At 41.6% G+C, this 19,093-nt stretch overlaps 1 protein-coding gene across 1 annotated transcript in view; it reads left to right on the plus strand.

Annotated features, from left to right (window-relative positions):
• The first annotated feature begins 7,383 nt into the window (after positions 1-7,383).
• The window catches only part of RRM2B (ribonucleotide reductase regulatory TP53 inducible subunit M2B), a 36,817-nt gene continuing 25,107 nt past the window's right edge, over positions 7,384-19,093 (plus strand). The window contains exons 1-2 of the mRNA XM_019629546.1: positions 7,384-7,632; positions 16,593-16,733. Coding sequence (XP_019485091.1) covers positions 7,585-7,632; positions 16,593-16,733 — 189 coding nt within the window. The 5' untranslated portion in view covers positions 7,384-7,584. The remainder of the gene's footprint in view (positions 7,633-16,592; positions 16,734-19,093) is intronic.

A 19,093-nucleotide genomic window follows, 5' to 3' on the forward strand; every position in this document is an offset into this window, starting at 1 on the left:
CAAATCTATTCTTAAACAGCACTCCAGGTGATGGTGAAACACACTGCCCAAAGAGCATTAGTTTTTAATTACAAATACAAATTATTCTGTTGGTAAGCTCCCTAGAACCAAACCTTTCCTACCTAACAACCTATGGAAAAGTACTTCTGTTAATCACACAGTCCTGAATTAGGGTCTTTCTCCTGATACAGGGCTGGTTGGAAGTGCCTTCAATAAACTACCTGAATAGTTACTGAAAATATTTTCAATGTTTACATTAACCTAAGTAGGTAGGTGTGAACATACAGATAATTCTCTACATTTGATTAATGTAGAAATAAATATTTCAAATGTGGTTTTATTCATGTCAAGATACCTTAAATATAAGGAAAAGTATGTTACCTCTTAAAATTCAAGAAAAATTTACTGGATTGTTAATGACTGCAACATGAAGTTTTTCTTAAGTACCAACTTTTGTTAGTACTATGTGCCAAGGCATTTTATCAAGTGCAAGTGCTTTACATGTATTAGGTCCATTTTATCCTAATAGGGACTGTGACCATCCTCTCAGACAGGAAATGACACAGGTTAAACAGTCTGCTCAAGGTTACACGGCTAGTAAGTGGGAAGTGAGGTACACCTCCAGGCATTCTGGTGCTCACATTCCTAAACATTAGGCTATACTATTTTGTGGCAGGTATGATTATAAGCAAGTGAGTTAGTCATTAAAGGTACTGATCACCCAATTCTAGTATCGGTGTGGGGGGAAACCCCACAATCTAGTTGTGGAGGTTGCAGCTCACTGGCCCATGCGGGAATCAAACTGGCAACCTTGGTGTTATGAGAACCTTGCTCTAACCAACAGCCAACTGGCCGCCCACCGGCTGCTCAGCTCCAAGTCAAGCCATTGTCTTCAATCTAGTTGTGGAGGGCGCAGCTCACTGGCCCTTGCAATGCTCTGACATCAGCAGGGTGTCCTACAATTCAATTCTGACACGCCCTGGAGATAGTATCATCTTCCACAGGTAAAGGGCTCAAGCCCACAAGACCGCCCTCCACACCAGATGCCAATTAAAGCCTAGGTGCTTAGTACGTCTGACCAGTTACACATCAGAAGTTCCCATGACACCCTCCTTGGGTTTGACTGATTTACTAGAGAGGCTCACAGAACTCAGAAACACTAAATCAACAGTTTATTATAAGAGGATATAACTCAGGAACAGCAAGGTGAGATACATGCATAGGGCAAAGCATGGGGAAAGGGCACAAAGCTTCCATGCCCCTCCAAACATGCCACTCCCCCCACATCTGCATGTGTTCACCCACCTGGAAGTTCTCCGAATTCTGTCCTTTTGGGTTTTTATGGAGACTTCATTACATAGGCACGATTGATGAAATCATTGCCCATTGGTGACTGATGCTACCTCCAGTCCCTCTCCCCTCCCTGGAGGTGGGGGGGAAGGGGGGGTAAAGTTCAAACCCTCCTGTCACCTGTTGTTCCCTGGCAACCAGCCCCCATCCTTAAGTGTACTCCAAGAGTCACTCCATTAACTACAAAAGACAACTTTATTGCGTTCATCATTTAGGAAATTCCAAGAGTTTTAGAAGTGCTGTGCCAGAAATGGGGACAAAGACCAAATATATATTTATTATAAATCACAGTATCACAGCCTATCCCTGGTCTTCAAAACATGGATCCCTTACAGGGCAACAATCATAAAGCTCAAAAGATAATGGTACATTACCAGAATCCCATTCAGTCAATAACTATCTGGTCCATTACCATATCATGAAAATGTCTCCCAGGGCAAGGCCACTCAGGTTTACAGGCTTCCATTGGATCGTGTCAGCTTCCCAAAGCAGAAGTGGTGTCTGAGCTAAGGAATTAGCATCTCTTGCTCTGAGCCTCTTTCAAGGTGTTCATGTAATACTGGATTTCCCTAGTTGTATATTTACTCATTCCTTTTCCCATAGCTACTGTTTTACCTTCTCTCCATTTATACCCAAACTTTCCCACTTTTGGAAGGGACATTAGGTTTGGCTGCAGTGCTTGTCTAGATTGCAGACAGCAATACTAGTCTAGCAAGCCCCTCCCACTTCTATGCAGATAAGGTAAGGCTACACAGGTGCAAATTACTTGGCTATTTTTACCACCAGGCAATATAAGTGAATTCACTGTAAGCCCAAATTTGGCAGATGGGGTGAAGGTACATCTTGCCCCATCAGACCCTTAGGAATTGTGACACAAAGTTTAAAAGCAGTTTCTCACTTAGGAATCATCCCTGCTTCCAGCCCCTGTAGGTGCAGCAGCCTGGTCCTATGGACTCCTGCATCAAGTAGGAGAAGAAAAGTTGTTGTGAGGAAGAAAAGAACATCAACACTCCCCCGCCGCCCCCCCTCACCCCGCCCCATCCCCCAGATCCAACAGTCCTTCATGCCTCTGATTCCGTTTCGACAGCCACTGTTTTAACTGTCCATTCCAATTCTCTGTCAAACTAACGGAGGAGATCTCTCTGCCCATTGTTGACACTGGGCTGTAGAGTATGCATGCTTATTGGTTGGGAGAAATGACAGTTGGCCATCCAAATGGGTGCAATATCTTCTGTTGTGTTTTTTTTTCATAATACTTGGAATTTGCATCTACCACTGGGTATGCAAAGCCCAGTACAGAGTCAGTGTCTATTCCTGTTAAAAACCCTTTTGTAGCCCCCAGGGCTACCAGCATGAGTCTGACTTGCCAGCTATGTTCAGGGCCTTCCCACCAGGCGATCTGCCACGTGGCCACTTGCAGTCTGTTCTCTCTTGTTGGCAGACAGAACAGCTTACTGGCTTTTTGTGCCTTGGGGGTTGCAAGAGAGAGATGTTTAGATTTCCATTATCTGTCCTGCTGCTGTGCCCCCACATCTATTCATTTCATGGACCCAGGTGGCCATCTCAAGGAAGCACATGGGGATATCTGCTTGTTGATTCCAGTCACCTTCCATTTGTGGAAAGGCGTTCTGATGGGCACTGACATGTCCTACTTGAAGTCACCCCTCAAATTCCCATAGGACCATCCCCATATAGGCATCCCTTTATAGGCCAAGTTCCACTGCCCTTCTGCCTGACCACATGACCAGGCCATTGGCCACTGCCCATGAGTCAGCGAGTCAGTAAAAATCCAAACATAGGTGCTTTTATCATGGTTCAATTCTCTCATCACTGCTGGAGAAACAACAATGCAATTCAGCTCACTTGGCTAGTCTGTTTTTACCATCTTGATCAGGGTGGTGGCCTCCCAAATGGTATGTTGTCCATTTACTTTGGAATTGCTGTCCACAAACCAAGCAGCTCTTTGTTGGTCAGCTGAGAGCTGTTTGTAGGGACTGTCCATGTGACATTAGAATCCAGGAGCAGCTCATACAGCTCCAGAGTCAGTCCTAGGGGAAAAGAGTTTCCAGCATGATCCCATGTTAAGTCATTTCCATTTGATTATGGAATGTTTCTGGGCACTGCCATCCCATTAGTGTGTGTCTTGGATATCAGTGAGGACATGTGAGTGTTTCACATGTCAAGATCCTGTTACACCCCTTCAGTCACAGGAGCAGCTTCAATAAATAATGTCAGACAGTAAGGTAGTAAGTGCCCCTCAGATGGAAGTTCACTTGCCCAAAGGCGCAGTAGTTGTCACTGGGAGGTGCACATAGGCTCCTGCCATAAGCCCCAATCTATACTCCACATAGGGCTACCGCACAGAGAGCTTGTCCGACCAGCTCAGGCAATCTTACTGATTTCCATTTAGCATGTCCAGTTCACACAGCCTGCAGGGTGGCTTTACGTGCCTTCTCTTTTACAGCACAAGGTAGGGGAAAATGTGCCTCATTAAGACACAACATCCATCCCCAAAATACTATCAGGTAAAAGAGATGCAACCACGTCCCATAAACCCTGTTCAAACATACCAATTCTCCTACAAACTCATTGTAATTCCATCAACTCTTATGTTCCTAACTGTAGCCTCCATAGGACTTCATCGACAGGTTTTGGTTTTATATTCAATACTAGGTAGGGAAAGTGTGGAGGGAAGACTATTCCATGGAGAGACTGCTGCCAGACCCGCAAGCTGGACCTGAGCCAGAAGGGGGGACACTGCTTACTGCAAACCCCGCCTTAAAGACTGTCTGATTGTAATCGCTGTTCCTTCTGACATAAATCAGCAGCCCTACCCTGCCTCCCACTATGTGCTGGTTCCTGGAACAGGTGGTTGTCCTGACCTGGTCAAGCACGTAATTTCCTGTACCTCGTAGCATAACATCATATATAGCAGTACTTGTGACTATCCCCCACCCTCTACTTTTTACCCTTTGGCACCTGCCAAGCGGGCGCGGGGATCCATTTCATCTTGCAGCTAGCTACCCAAGACATGCCTCGTGTAAGTTTCCTATAATAATCTACGTTAATTACCAGACCGGAGTGGACAGCCTGTTCCTGCAGTCTTTCCCTTCCCTCCGCTTATGGAGGTAGGCTTTTCAGTCTCGGGACTTTTCTCTGGGTCTGCACGTAGCAACAGGAAGTGTTCCCCAGCCAGACATACTATCCAATCCCATAATGCAGACAGGTAAAGGAAACACAATTTCTTTACATAATACCTGCTTAAATATTCCACCTTTCATAATCTTATCAACCATTACATTTTTACATTCTTTCAGTCTAATTGTAAGATGGGTGAGGGCTTCACCAATGGGTTTTGGTTCCACAAAGCCTGTACGCAGATGTAGAATTCTCTTCCTCCCAGCGATCTTTCTGCTGCACATTTAATTTTTTACATTTGCTCTCCCTATTAACTTTAAACATCTTGAGGAAACTAATACATACCGCCTACTATGTCCAGGCGCTGTTGTAAGCACTGTAATGTGTGTTCGCTATATTATTTAAGATTATTCAATTCTTCTACAAAAATGGAAAGAAACTAAGTATGGGAACAAATAGCTTACATGACACAAGGAGAAAGGAGATTCATAAAATGTGTTAAGTATAAATAGTAAATAAGTTATTAACCTGTGAAGCATGTTTAAGATAGAATCAATGGAACAAATCTGTGTTGAACATAGATAAAAATAATGGAACAAATGAGAGTATCACAGATAGAAAGGGCTGGACGAATTAAGGAAATCTTAGATATTCATAAGGTAAGGATGATGTCGCTTCCAGATAGACAACTATGTTATCCCTAAATCAGCCACAAATCGGTGACATCCATTCTGGTCCCACATGTGCTCTTCCCATGAAACACAGGTAAAACTCATGGTTGCTCAGCAGGGTAATATATGGCAAGATACAGCTGTGACCAGGCCGACTTTCTCCCGCATCGCTCCAAAAGGACAAAAATATGTGTTGGCTCCATTTCCTGTCTGCTGAGGCCACTCATGCATCCTCACCTCTAGTCTTCATAACTCTGCCACTAGCCAGGAAGGCGGATGCAGAAAAGATAGGATATATGAACATTGAGTAACATTAAGACTTGGCTAATATAGTCCTTCTACTCCCTCCCCTCCCCACACCCTATCTCTTTCCCCCTGATGTATGTTTTAAACTAATCTAATAAACTGTGAAATTCAAGCAACTCAATTTGATCTGAGCCTTTCTGTTCCATGACCTCTAGGATGGCCTAATTCGTAGTGTACTTGAAGCTACTATTATAATTTCCCATCGCAATAAATGCTTTACAAGTAATATATTATTAAATCACACAACAGTCCTATGAGGAATTATTATTATCCTACAGATTTAGAAACATAGTCTCAGAGTGGTTAAGTAACTTGTTCAAAGTAGCACATCTAATAAACAGGAGAACTAGAATTCATGCCCATGATGATATGGCTCCAGTATCCACATTCTTTTTCACTGAGTTTGTTTATTTTTATATCTTCAAGACTGAATATGACACCTTATATATAGTATACATATTGCTCAATGATTTTAATTAATGATGGAATCTTGGCTCTTAGTTTGCCATGTGGCTTATGATAAATTATCTAACTTCTTTAAGACTCAGCTTTCTCATAGAATTTACTTAACTATTATTTAAAGTTCATATGTAAAAAATTTTACTCTGCACTTGACCGCTAGTAGTTGCCTAAGAAAAGATAACTCTCACCCCCAACTCTGGGGGGTGGGGGGTTAGAAAGAACTTTCATTTTCAAAGCTGAATTTTCCATCCTATTTACCATACTTCACACAGCTATCCACAAAACAGGTGCATGTTGTTCAGGGCTCAATATTTCAGCTTCAAGTGTCTTAAATCTTTCACCTCATTTTTATTTTTAGACCAAACTATTTTTTATTTCTGTTGTAGTTATCTTTAGTTTCCCTGAGAGACAGGTATTAGTAATTCAACCAAGTTATTGTGACCATCAGTAGCCAGTCACTGCCTACTGCCATTACAGGGGAGGATTTCCTCTCCACGACTTTCACTTTTGGCTTTCAAAAGAGCATTTAGCAGGGAGACTGTGCAGTCAACTACTTTCGAGCTGGACAGTCTTAGTTATTTATCCGCTGAGTGGGTTTCTTCATCTGCAACAGAGAGACATTGCTAGCGCTCCCTCATAGAGATGTCCTGGCGATTCAATGACAATTCACACAAGATGCTTAGATGGCGCCCAACACTGTGTAAGAGCTCAATCAACATTACTAAAAGCTTAGTTTGTTGAGACAATTTTACGGAACTTTCAAAATACCTTTCTGAATTATTTCCCCCCTTCTCCTCACTCTCAAGCTCCACCTGCTCCACGCACCCGCACACTTCCCTCGGCTACTTCTTTTCCGGCGCTTAAAAACAAAACAAGGCAGTTTTTCCTCCTGGTTAATTTGTTAACAGTGCAGTTTTCCTTTTTCACCAAGAATGTGTCTTTTGTCTACCACCAATTCGCACACGGATGGCACTTTCTCCTTATCTCATCCTGTGTATGGTCCTACCGCCGCCACCTGGCAGTGTCTCAGGACAGGCCGAGTTCGCGCGACGTACCGTGTTCCCTGAGGCACGGGGAGAGCAGTTGGGAATCGCGACCTGGAGAGGTGACCTAGACTAGCGGGCCAAGGAAGCAGAGCCGGGAGCCACAGAGGCGGGCGGGGCAGGCCGAGGGGGCGAGGCCCAGTCGGATCTGGGCGAGCTTCTTAGGGGGCAGGTGGGAGGCCGGTCCGGCCTGGCGGAGTGGGCGGGGCCTGTTGGGGTAGGCGGAGCCCTGAGACAGGGGAGGCAGGGTCCGCAGGCGCAAGGTGATTCATTAGGCCGGCAGAAGGCGGGGCCGGTGCAAAGGGATGGGGCGGGACCTGCTGGAGTAGGCGGGGCCCTGAGGCGGGTAGGCGGGGTCGGCAGGAGAGGGAGGCGGGGCCAGGGCTGTGAAGTTGGTGCGGGGCTGGGAAGAGGCGGAGAGTTCCTCTGGCCTCAGGCGGGAAGGCGGGGCTGGCGCGGTGGAACCGGAGGGCCAGGCCGATTGGGAGAGGTCTCTGCAGCCGGGGGCGGGGCGAACTCAGCAGCCCAGGGGGCCATCTGAGTCCTGCCCTAGTTGGAGGTGGCCTGCGGCGCTCGGTTGCCACAGCTGCGGTGGCACTGGCGGAGTCTGCGCGATGGGCGACCCGGAAAGGCCGGAAGCGGCCAGGCCGGAGCAGAATGAGGTAAACATGCTGCCGCTTTCTCTCCGGTCCCACAGTCACGCCTAGCCTGATTGCAGGTTGCGTCGAGTACCTGCAAAGTGCAGGACCGCTGTTGGAAATTTTACCCATTGCCATCGGAAACCCGGTGCAAGTCGGGCCTCGAGCCCTTGGAGCCTAGTTTCGTCTTTGCTAGCGCTCGGGGGGCTGTCCCCGAGGTGGGGTGAGGAGTGAGTTGGGTTTCTGCTCCACTGCTCTGCACCCGGGCCAGCCAAGGGCAACAATCTGAGGCTCCTGGCTGGGGCGAGGCGCACCCCCTCCTTTACTCTCCTCCCATCCTTCCCTGTTCTCGAGTTCTGGCCTTGGAAACGGAGGCAAGGAACGAGGACTGGTGGGTCTACTGAAGAAATGCATGCCATCTCTGGGATAGTTCAAGGAATTGGACGACTCCTGTGGGAATGGACACGGTTGGGGTGGAGATGATAGGTAGAAGGGCGACCAGAAATCCTCACAACGATGAAAATAATCAGTTTAGGAGGCCACTTTTGCTCAGACCAGGCTACTTAACTAGTTGTGAATCTTTGAGTTGTTACTTTCTTCATGTATACAGTGGAAGTGATACTTCTTTCACAGAGAATTAAGTAAAATGCTTTATGCAAAGTACTACGGATGTTGTGGGTGCTTACTAAAACCTAAATTAACATGTTCATCCTCTCTGCTTCTAGATTAATAAAAGTACATAACAGTAAACGAACTGGGATTTATTAGACGTTAGTGTTTTAGAGTAGTTCAAACTGTTCTGTAATTTTCATATCCTGTTATTCTGTAAATACTTCTAAACCATTTGTATTTCTCTTGAACCTGTTGCTGTGTGTGGTATCTTTGATTTAATAGTTTCAGCTCACAGAGACTTATGTTTAGCACTACATTTCTTTAGAAAGTTATAGATTTTAGATTTAGGATTTTATTTTATTTTTACTGTAAACATTTAGTAACAAATTAAAATATCCCTCAAACTTTTTTCCCCCCTTTAAACAAATACATTTAGTACCAATTTCCCCGCCTCAATGGAACAATTCAAAATTTTCCTTTTGTCCTAATGGCAGACTTAAGACCTGGAAGACCTGAAAGTTAATTTTTATTTATTGTCCCTATCTCAATGATGCAGACCCACAAAGACGAAGGCATAACTTTAGATCTGGAGTGAATTTTAGTGAGCATCAGTTCCAAAAGTTTTTACCTTGAGCTTTAAGTACTTTGTTTCTCTATTATGATAGTGCATCCTGGGCCACCTGCATCAGAATCACCTGGAGTATTTTGTAAACAATGTAAATTACTGGGCCTATGCCCCAGACATTCTCATAGTGAATCAAAATCTTTTGGGATGGGTCTGGGACTGCATTTTCAACAAACACTCCAGGTCATCCTGGTATACACATTTTAAGAACACTGCCTTAAAGGATTTATAGAAAGGCTTGAAGGGGGTTTGTGAGTCTCCTGAAGTTTGTAGATTCTGTATGTATGTGTAGATATGAATCTCCTGAGAAAGGGGTCTATAGTTCATCAGTTTCTCAAACTTAACTATCATTAATCTAGTTGATAGTACCTATTTTTGAGGTAAGAAAGTTCAGGCTAGAAAAAATTAAATGATATACCCAGGACCACGCAACTCACTAGTAGAGCTTGGTTTAAAACTAACTTCTTGCTCCTGGGCTCATAGTCCATCTGTTTTGTCAGATTTGGTGGGAATAGAAGAATGAAAATAATACCTACAAATAGTGTATAACTGTGACAGCATCCAAATATTCTCCAGAGAAGTAGAAGAGAGGTGAAGGCAAATGAAAGGGGTGGAACTGGGGAGTGGATGGAAGGGAGGAGCCTTGTAAAATGCCAGCCTACATCAGAGCATGGTGCTTGCTAGCTGGAGAATCTTGACTTAGATGGCTGCCTTAGCATGTCCAGGCACCCTTTGGGACCAGGTGACCAGAAACTGAGGCAGACAGAAACCGGAGGCACCATTTTGGAAGAGATAGTGGGATATTGCCCACAAATGCCTATGAGAAACTTTATTTCAGGTTCTCATTACTTCACATCTTGCAGCTACAACAAAATAGTAGTCCATCTACCTCCAGTTTTACCTGCTATCCAATCCTGTTTACTACTGCCAAATTAATCCATCATTAACCAGTGTCTCCATGTTACTCCCCCCCCCCAATAAAAACTCCCCAAAGGTCTCAATTCCCATGAAAAAAATGCCCAATGTTTCAGATTTACAAAGACCCTTTCAAGCAGCTTTTTCATGCTAGCTGCCATACCTTAATTCAGGTTATTTCCACCTCTGAAATTGACACTGTAGTTGTTACCAAAATCTAGGCATTTTTCCTTTTCTCATTCATCCTGCACATGGATATCCGATTAATCTTCCTAATGCCATCCCTAATCATGTTAATTCCTATTCAGAAACTTTCCATGACTATCCTTAAGAATGATTTTCAAATTGCCGCACAGTGAATGCCAGCATCTGGGGGTTTCGGGGCAAGTAGGGAGAATTAGAGTGTGAGCCTCCCAGCCCCCTCAGAAGATTTTCAGATTTCTTTGGCTTACAAAATTCCTAACCTCTTAGCCTGATTGATAGTCAGATGTGGATCATTTAAGGAATTCCTTGCTGTCTCATCTATTGACCCCTTGCTTTAGACAAATCAGATAACTTCTGCCTTTACTTTACATCTGTTTCAGTCAGTTTGAATCCCAGCTGGTTCTTCCATCTGCCCTTTGTCTAGGCCTCCTCCTCAGTTGTGCTGCTGCTTTATTTTCCCCGGATAATCACATCCATCTACTAATGGGATCTTGACTTCATGAGGAAGGAGTGGAGCGAGTGCCTCATCCTACCATAGTGTTGTTTTCATCTATCTACTGAGTATCTTGAAACTGAACCCATTATCTTTTTTATTGACCAAGTTGACTTTTTATTGTTGTTGTGGCCTGTATTGGTGGGCGGAGTTAATTCAAATTAAGTTTTTGTTAAATTTCTAATGAGAGAAGCAAGAGCTTTTGTCTGACTTATTCAGTTATCCTCCAGGTGCTGAGCATTTTCTGTGTCTTAAATCAGTTTTCTTATGTGTTCCTATTGCTGATATCCCATTTCAGGCAAGAGATAGGTAGTGTGATACCTTTTCAATTGTTCTCTACACCTCCAATTTCTTTTCTAATTAACCACATTTCTACAAAAGTGATCTTGTGCATCTTTTTTTTTTTTTTTAAGCTGAGCCATCCTGCTACCTGTTGGCAGCTCAGCGGCTGCTCAGCGGCTGCTCAGCTTGGGCTGGACTCGAACCTCTGTTGCTCAGAGCTCAAACTCTTGAGCGAGCTCTTAACCAACTGAGCCACTGGGCTGGCCCTCTACAAAAGTGATCTTAAACACACCTGACTGTGATTCTCACCTGTTTAAAAATTTTCAATGGCTTCCAATAGTCTGCATGATACAGGCCAGATACCAAAGTGTTATATACCAAAGCAGACCACTTTGACCTGCTCCAAGTTTTTAAAAAAATCAACATGTTAATAGCCATTAATATGCAGAATAGACATGCCCACCTTAACCTCAGATAAAGCTTAGAGATGGAGTACAGATTTTAAAAGCTGAAAGTTAAATTTTTAAAATTGTTTTTGTTTCGTTTTATCAAAATGATGACACTGAAGTAAAAAAGAGTCAAAGTTACTTCAAAATGGCTATAGGAAGTTAGCTGTGGCAAAGTTCATCTATCTTATCTATCTATCTATCTATCTATCTATCTACCTTTTTTTTTGTTTGTTTGTTTGCATTTAAGGCCCTCCCATGGCTTTAACACCTGGGCCTATTTTCCAAACAAAATCATAAATGCTACACTGATAAAAGCCACTTTTGTCTATTTTATTAGTATAATTTTTTTAGTTTATGTATATATATATATATATATATTGCTTATAAAATCAATTAATAGAATAATGAGGTTGCTTTGATGAACCTTTTGTTTTGAATTGGGGTGTAGATGATACTTAAAGATTTATTTCAAACTTAGCAAACAATTTCTTTGCATATTTATCAGAAATTCTTTTAATCAATTTGCTACTAGCCAATTCTGTGGATTTATCAACCCATAGGCTTTAGAGTGCATTTAGGCTGTTCTCTGATGCACTCACGTAAAATTCTGTTCCCACTGGTTGAGTTATACCTTACCAGGACCAGTTGTCTTATTGCCAGTCCTATCTATACCAACTATGCTTGTAATGATCGTAATTTAATTAAATGTATGTAAACTAATAATCCATGAGTATGAAAAGAAACTTGCTTCAGTGAAATCTTAAATTGAAAGTTTGGAAAACTCAATAAAGGTGAGTTGTTATAAACAAATTCTGTAGAATTAGGTGTAAGCAGACAAGTAAAAAAAGATTGGAGACACTCATAAAAAGAGGTAAGGATTCTGCACGCAGATTGTTCTGCCTTAAGTCTGTTAAAACTAGAAAGCATAGGTGATGCATTATGGTGTGTTTATGTTATAAAGACCTGGGACTCCCGATCAGTGAGCCAAACTAACAACAATAACAAAAAGCTTTGGCCTTATAGCAGATTAGTAAATAAATGTAAATTATATGTTTTAAGTTAAATACAATAGTTTATCATTTTCTTATGGTTCAGTTGCTGTAGCCAATTTGTAACTACCAATTTGGATCACTTCAAATAACAGTGCTTCTGTATTAGTGTTACTATTAGTATTATTGTTTTTTTCCTTTTTTGTTTGGTTTTGAAAAAAAAGTCTTGGTTTACTCCTGAAAAATAGATACAAATAGTTACAGGGTTTTTTTTTTTCTTAACTTCCTTTCTTTCATTCTCATGGTATTCTTCAGTGAAGCAGAAATAGCTAGAGAAACTTTCATGTAAGGTCATGTAAAAAAAAAGGAAAAGAAACACAACCTGGAAACACAAGTTCATGCATTGGTGGTTTCCTTTCTGTACAGTATAAAACATTTCTGTTATTTTTATTACTATTTTAAAAGATTAAAAACATTTAAAACTGAAGTTTTAATCTAATGTTTGTGACATTAGTGGGACCACAGAGTTCTACAGAACATATCTGGAAAAGTCATTGGGAGGGATTCTCTGCCTTCTTTCTGATTCTATCTGCTTCCATTGTTCCCACATACCATCAAGTCAGGACTTGGAAAGTACTTCCAGTTCTTTAACAATATCACATGCTGGCATGCCTTTTTCTACATTGTTTTCTATTCTAAAATATGGGTTCCTAGCCCAGGTTCACAGAGAATACCCTGGAGAGGCTAGAGCTTTAGGATGTATAACCCTCTTGACATTGCATTAAAATGGGTGTGAGTTTTTCTAAGCATCATGAAAATAAGCACTATGTCATCTCTAGCTCAGTTCAAAGGTTTATGTTGCTTAAGCCCCCTCTCCTCACATTGCAACAATCTCTCATACTATCCTCCTAATCCAACTTCTCAGGATGGAGCAGGAAGAATACATGTACAAATGTGATTTTCATTCTAATTTAATGGTTGAAGTCGTCAGCAGTTTTTCTAGATCCTGATGTTGATCAGTTATTTGTAAGCATTTAAAAACTCCGTTTAGGGCCAGGGTCCTTGGTACCAAAGGGTTACTGCTTATGATGTCCTTCCCAACTTTCAGTATGGCCCACATATAGTGAAGTTAAAGAATTCCAGCTCTGAATATATACCTGTATCCCAGTGGCAAAATACAGTTAAAAAAAAAAAAGGGAAAAGAAGAATGCAGAATTGTATCATAATACTACATATGATGAGAAAAGCACAACCTAGAAGAACTAAAGGAAGAACAAAACGGGCCCAGACGAGTTTTACGTACAATATCTGTTGACTGCAGACCTCTACCTTTTCAACTAGGCTTTAAAGTTGGATACCTCACTTTTAAACCTTTCAGGTTCTCTAATTATTTCATGAATGAAAGTTCCCTGAGAGCCATCATAGAAGGTATTGATTTATTAAATATCTAACCACTATAATAGTTCTTTTATCAGTTCTTTGAATATAGGAACAACCTTTAAAAGGCCATCCAGAAACATCCCAGCAGTCAGTGATGACAAAATAGGAATTTAAAAAGTATGTAGCACTTGAGAGTATTCAAAGTACTTTTATTTGTATTAGCTCCTCTGATCTAACATTCTTTTGAAATAAGTATTTATTTCAACTATTATCTTTAATTTACAAATGATACTGCTTAGATTAAATGACTTGCCTGAAAACATGAATAATACTATATACACTTATTGTAAGTGAACACAATTTTGTACTATAATGAACAGTTTGGAATAAAATATGATCATTAGGTTCACCTCAAGTTCTGCTGTAGAAATGGCAGTTTCCAAAATGCTGACTTTCAATCTTATTTTAATTGTGTCATCATTCACCTGTGAAACATCCCCATCAACAGCATACTTCATGATTTCATTACATATAGTAATTTTACCTGGTAAAAGAGAAGGCTAATGCATTTTAAGAAAGTATTACCCTGTAAAATTTGACACTATACCAGTTAAAAATCACTGTTTTAACCTTATCAGTTTGGCTGTCTTTCACCAGCTTGAAATCATGTTGTTTCCTTCAACTTTATTTACAAAGGAATTATTTTTCTTACTTTTCTCCAGAACCAGATTTGGTGGTTTCCTCCCCCAGTCACAGGTTACATCACTACCATTTGATAAATTAACTTTGCTTAGCAGGAGATTGTAATGTATACTCTCTTTAGCCTTAGTTCATCTGACTGTTTTGAATTCTGGATTTGAGATGTCAGCTGGCTCTACCCTAATTGCTATCCACACATGCAGAGATGTAGCTTAAGGCAGGGCTTTGAGTTCAGACATATCTCAGTTCCAATCTTATTTCTGCCACTTACTAGTTGTGGGATCCTGGGTATGTTCTTTACATCCTTCAAGCCTTCGTTTCCCCATCTGTAAAATGGAAATAATCTTCCTGTTTGTCAGAGTTATTCTACAGATTATGTGGAATAATGTATATAAAGCACCAATGTGGTGATGGCTCCAATGCAGCCTCTGACACACCCAGGGGACCTGCCTGCCCTTATGTTATGTATACCTCCTGTTCTAGAGCCTAGCACTGCAGTGTCTCCGTATCTTATGGTTCTTTTGAGATTGCAAGCCCTCAATGGCAACAGAAACACTTGACCACTTCCATTTTAAAAACTTCCTCAAAAATGTTTGGAATGAGTAATGCCTAAATTGCAGGCATTGTGCTAGGCTGTAGAGATTCCAGAAGAGTGAAGTTGGTTTTTACTCTCAAGAAGCATAGTCTACAGGAGACTGTAGACAAATATCAGGGAATTAAGTTGCAGTGAGTGATGTGCTATGTTAGGGACCTAATCCGGGCATTTGGGATGTTGGGGGGTGGGGGAGACAAGCTTGATTTGAGTGGTCATTAGGTTTTTTTACTGCTATATTGTGGTCTTATGTTAAATTTAAAAATTCTAAAGGTATCCAGTAATCTGAGCACAGGATACAGAGAAATCAGCAGCTCATTCACTTACTTAGCTAATGCTTGTTCATGTTACACTTGACACAGTACTCTGGGAACATCACAATAAATAAAAACTGGTTTCTATACTCTTAAGACTCAAGGGCTCTATCTGGGGAGGCCCACACCTTCGAAATAAGTAGTTGTAAAATAAGACAGCCTGTGCTACAGTGGTAGCATGTGGGAAGTGTGTGGCCTCGTGCTTTGATTGTGGGCCTTTCTCTCATCTTGTCCTGCCTTAGCCTCATCCGTGTCAGCACACTGGATTCAGAGGCATGAGGATCGGTGGAGGCGATGATGGTCGGGCTGCAGGAACATAATGGACCGGCCTGGCACAGGAGACAGAGACAGTTTGAGTTAGGAGTCCAGAATTGAAACATAATCATCTTGATTTATACATTTTAGCCTATTTATATATACTTTGTATATACCGTATTTCCCCATGTATAATAAGATGCACCCTTTTTTGAAAAATTTGGGGTCTAAAAACTGGGTGCGTCTTATACAGTGGTTGTATGAGCGCAAAAAGACAAGCACGAAAAAAGTGGGAAATGCAAGTAAAAAAGCTACAACCACTGTATAAAACGCACCCAGTTTTTAGACCCCAAATTTTTTTTAAAAAGGTGCGTCTTATACATGGGGAAGTACGGTACTCATTCTCATGCACACACAACTCTTCTGATACTCTTCCTGACTACTTAAAAATAACATGTGGCACTGTCCCCTGTTAGCGTGCCATCATGTTTCCAAGTGTAGGTATGTGTTTCTCACCTCACTCCATAAAGCCTTAAGACAGCACAGTGAGACCATATGCAGTAAAGTAATGTTAACATGTAAATAGCCATAACAAAGTGATATGTGATAAACTTCAAACGAACAGATTGATAGGTGATTGGTGAAGCGTTTTCAGATAAGTATTATAATTCAGTTCATATTAGAAAAGAAAGCATTAAAAAGAAAAAAAGGCCTATAACAGTAGCCTGTTTGTGCCAGCATTCTATCTCTGAGAGGGAATTGAAGGGACTTTTTGTTCACAAACTTAGACATTTTCCCACTGTGACATCTATTGGTCTAGTTTTGTGCTTATCCTCAAAATAGCATCGATGACAATTTTGTTCTTTGCTTATTATTCCAGGCTCTGTTTAAAGGACTTTTAATCATCAAAATTAATTTGATGATTACCCATGAGGTAGGCATTATTTTACTGATGAGAAAACCAAGGGTTAGAGAAGTTAAGCAGCTTCCTACGATCACATAACTAACCAAACACTATTAACCAGCTACCAGGTAGCAGTAAGGCTTCAACCCAAGCAGACTGACTCCCATTCTTCTTGGAGGTTGTTCCCCCTGCGTCCCCCAGATGTGTAGTTAGATATGAATAAAGAGGAAATGTCTACACAAAATAGGTGTTTGTACTTTATTTTTCAAAGAGGTTATCTTCAGATACCAACGAAAATGAAGAACCACTCCTAAGAAAGAGTTCTCGCCGATTTGTCATCTTTCCAATCCAGTACCCTGATATTTGGAAGATGTATAAACAGGCACAGGCGTCCTTCTGGACAGCAGAAGAGGTAAGTGGCATCACCTTGTCAGCAATCACGCTCTATCGTGCAGTGTTCACGTCTGTTACAGGATATTGAAACATTGAATAAGATCAGTGGTATAAAATAGTGTTTGAAATTACTGAGATTAAATTACAGTGTTCACCAGTGTTTTTGGTGTTTAGACTACTGTCTATAAACATGTTTCCTGCTATAAAAATGGCATCTCAAGGGCCAGCTGAGTGGCTGAGTTGGTTAAGAGCTTGCTCAAGAGTGCGAGCTCTGAGCTACAGGGTTGTTGGTTTGATTCCCAGCCCGAGCTGAGTTGCTGCTGAGCTGCCAACAGGTGGCAGGATGGCTCAGTTTTAAAAAAAAATGGCATTTCTGTCTGCCAGATTTTTATTTCCAATATGTTTTTTAGGACATTTTCTATTTATAAATGGACTTTTGGTTTGCTCTGACCACATGAAACGAGTCTTTACTTATGATCAGCAGAATAAGTAAAACTGTAGCTACAGCCAAAAAAATGAAAGTGAAAGCCTTAGAACCCACTTTTAATTGAGAGACTTATCTGATTATGCAGAAGGAGCTGTCACACAAAGAGTTTGACCAGGCCCAGGCAGTGTGCTCACTTCTGAGCCGCCAGCCAGAATTCTCTGTGCTCCTCCCGGTCCAGCCCTGCCCTCAGCCACATCAAACCTGGCGTGGCTTCCCCAACATACAGGACAGCTATGGGATGCTTTCTGCTAGAGTGGCATTTTCTACCTAGGAATTGAGTTGAATACCACAAATTAAAAAATACTCGCTGGGGCCGGCTGAGTAGCATGTTGGTTAAGAGCTGGCTTGGGACACCAGAGGGCCCCGGTTCGGATCCCACAAATGAGGGCCAGTGACACTGCCCTCTACACAACTAGACTGAAGAACAAAAGGATAGCAACTTGTCTCTTCCCCTTCCCCCAATTCCCCGATAAAAATCTTTACCAAAAAAAAAATACTCACTGGTTTAGTAAGGACATTTGGTCATGCAAATGGTTGGTGCTCTGTTGCCTAACTGAACACACAAATAGCCATTGTCTTCATCTTTTTTTTTTAATTTAATTTTTATTTTGGATAGAGTAATTGTGTTTATTGTGTTTTCCAGTTCTAGCTTTCAAGAACATTTTGGATGCCATGCACCATTTCAGGCACTAAAAATAGAATAGAAAACCTGAAAAATTTCTTTCTCTTATATGCCTTACATTTTAGAAGGGGTATGTGAACAGTGCATTAAATAACACATAAATATCACAAACAACAAAAATATTTTAAAGTAAAAAAAAAAAAGAATGGAAACTACTGCAAATCTTTATATCAATGTACAACCTGACCATTATACAATATAAGATCCTACAATTTTGAATACTCTAAAAATCACAGACTAACACATTAATTTGAACATAAAATATGGAAAGTAAAAGTGCTAACAGTTCTTAAATGACAAGTAAATTTGTAAGGAAAATAATTATATATCTACATCTGTATTTGTTTGTATACCTTTAACTATGAGTGTGTATTGGCTGTTGAGAAACAAAATGATTAGGGAGATTGTAAAAACAAGAAAAAATGTAAATTAGACACAGAAATGACTACAACTCAAAGTATACTTATGGAAGCTGTACTTTTTTTTTAACTTTTTTTTTGTTGCTGCTATAGTTCTTTTTTCTTTTATTATTATTATTTTAGGATTTTATTGGGGAATTGGGGGAGGGGAAGAGCATTGGGGGATCAGGGAAGGGGAACAGACAAGTTACTGTCCTTTTGTTCTTCTATCTAGTTGTGGAGGACGTCGCTTCACTGGCTCATGTTGGTGTTATTATTGCACTCTTCCCGGGTGAGGCAGTCACTTGCTGGCCAGTAGATGGCCGCTGACAGCAGCCCAGCTCCAAATCGAGCTGTTGTTCACCATCTTAGCTGTAGAGGGCGCAGCATCACTGGCCCTCATGTGGGATACGAACCAGGGACCTGCTGCTCGGAGCTGGCGTTCCAAGCCAACTCTTTTTTTTTTTTTTCTTAAAGATTTTTATTGGGGAATTGGGGGGATGGGAACAGTGCTGGGGAGTTGGAGGAAGGGGAACAGACAAGTTACTGCCCTTTTGTTCTTCAGTCTAGTTGTGGAGGACGTTGCTTCACTGGCCCAAGTTGGCATTGCACTCTTCCCGGGAGAGGCAAATCAGTCGCCAGCTTCTGGATGGCCGCTCACTGCAGCTGCTAGCCGCTCACGCTGGCTGCTGGCTACACACGGTAGCCCATGGCAACCCACTGCCACAGGGGCTGCAGACTATGCCATTGTCGGCAACTCACAGCAGCCCAGCTCCAGGTTGAGCTGTTGTTCAGCATCTTAGCTGTGGAGG

Source organism: Hipposideros armiger, unplaced genomic scaffold (genome assembly GCF_001890085.2).
Source record: "Hipposideros armiger isolate ML-2016 unplaced genomic scaffold, ASM189008v1 scaffold_860, whole genome shotgun sequence".
NCBI classification, from domain to species: Eukaryota; Metazoa; Chordata; class Mammalia; order Chiroptera; family Hipposideridae; genus Hipposideros; species Hipposideros armiger.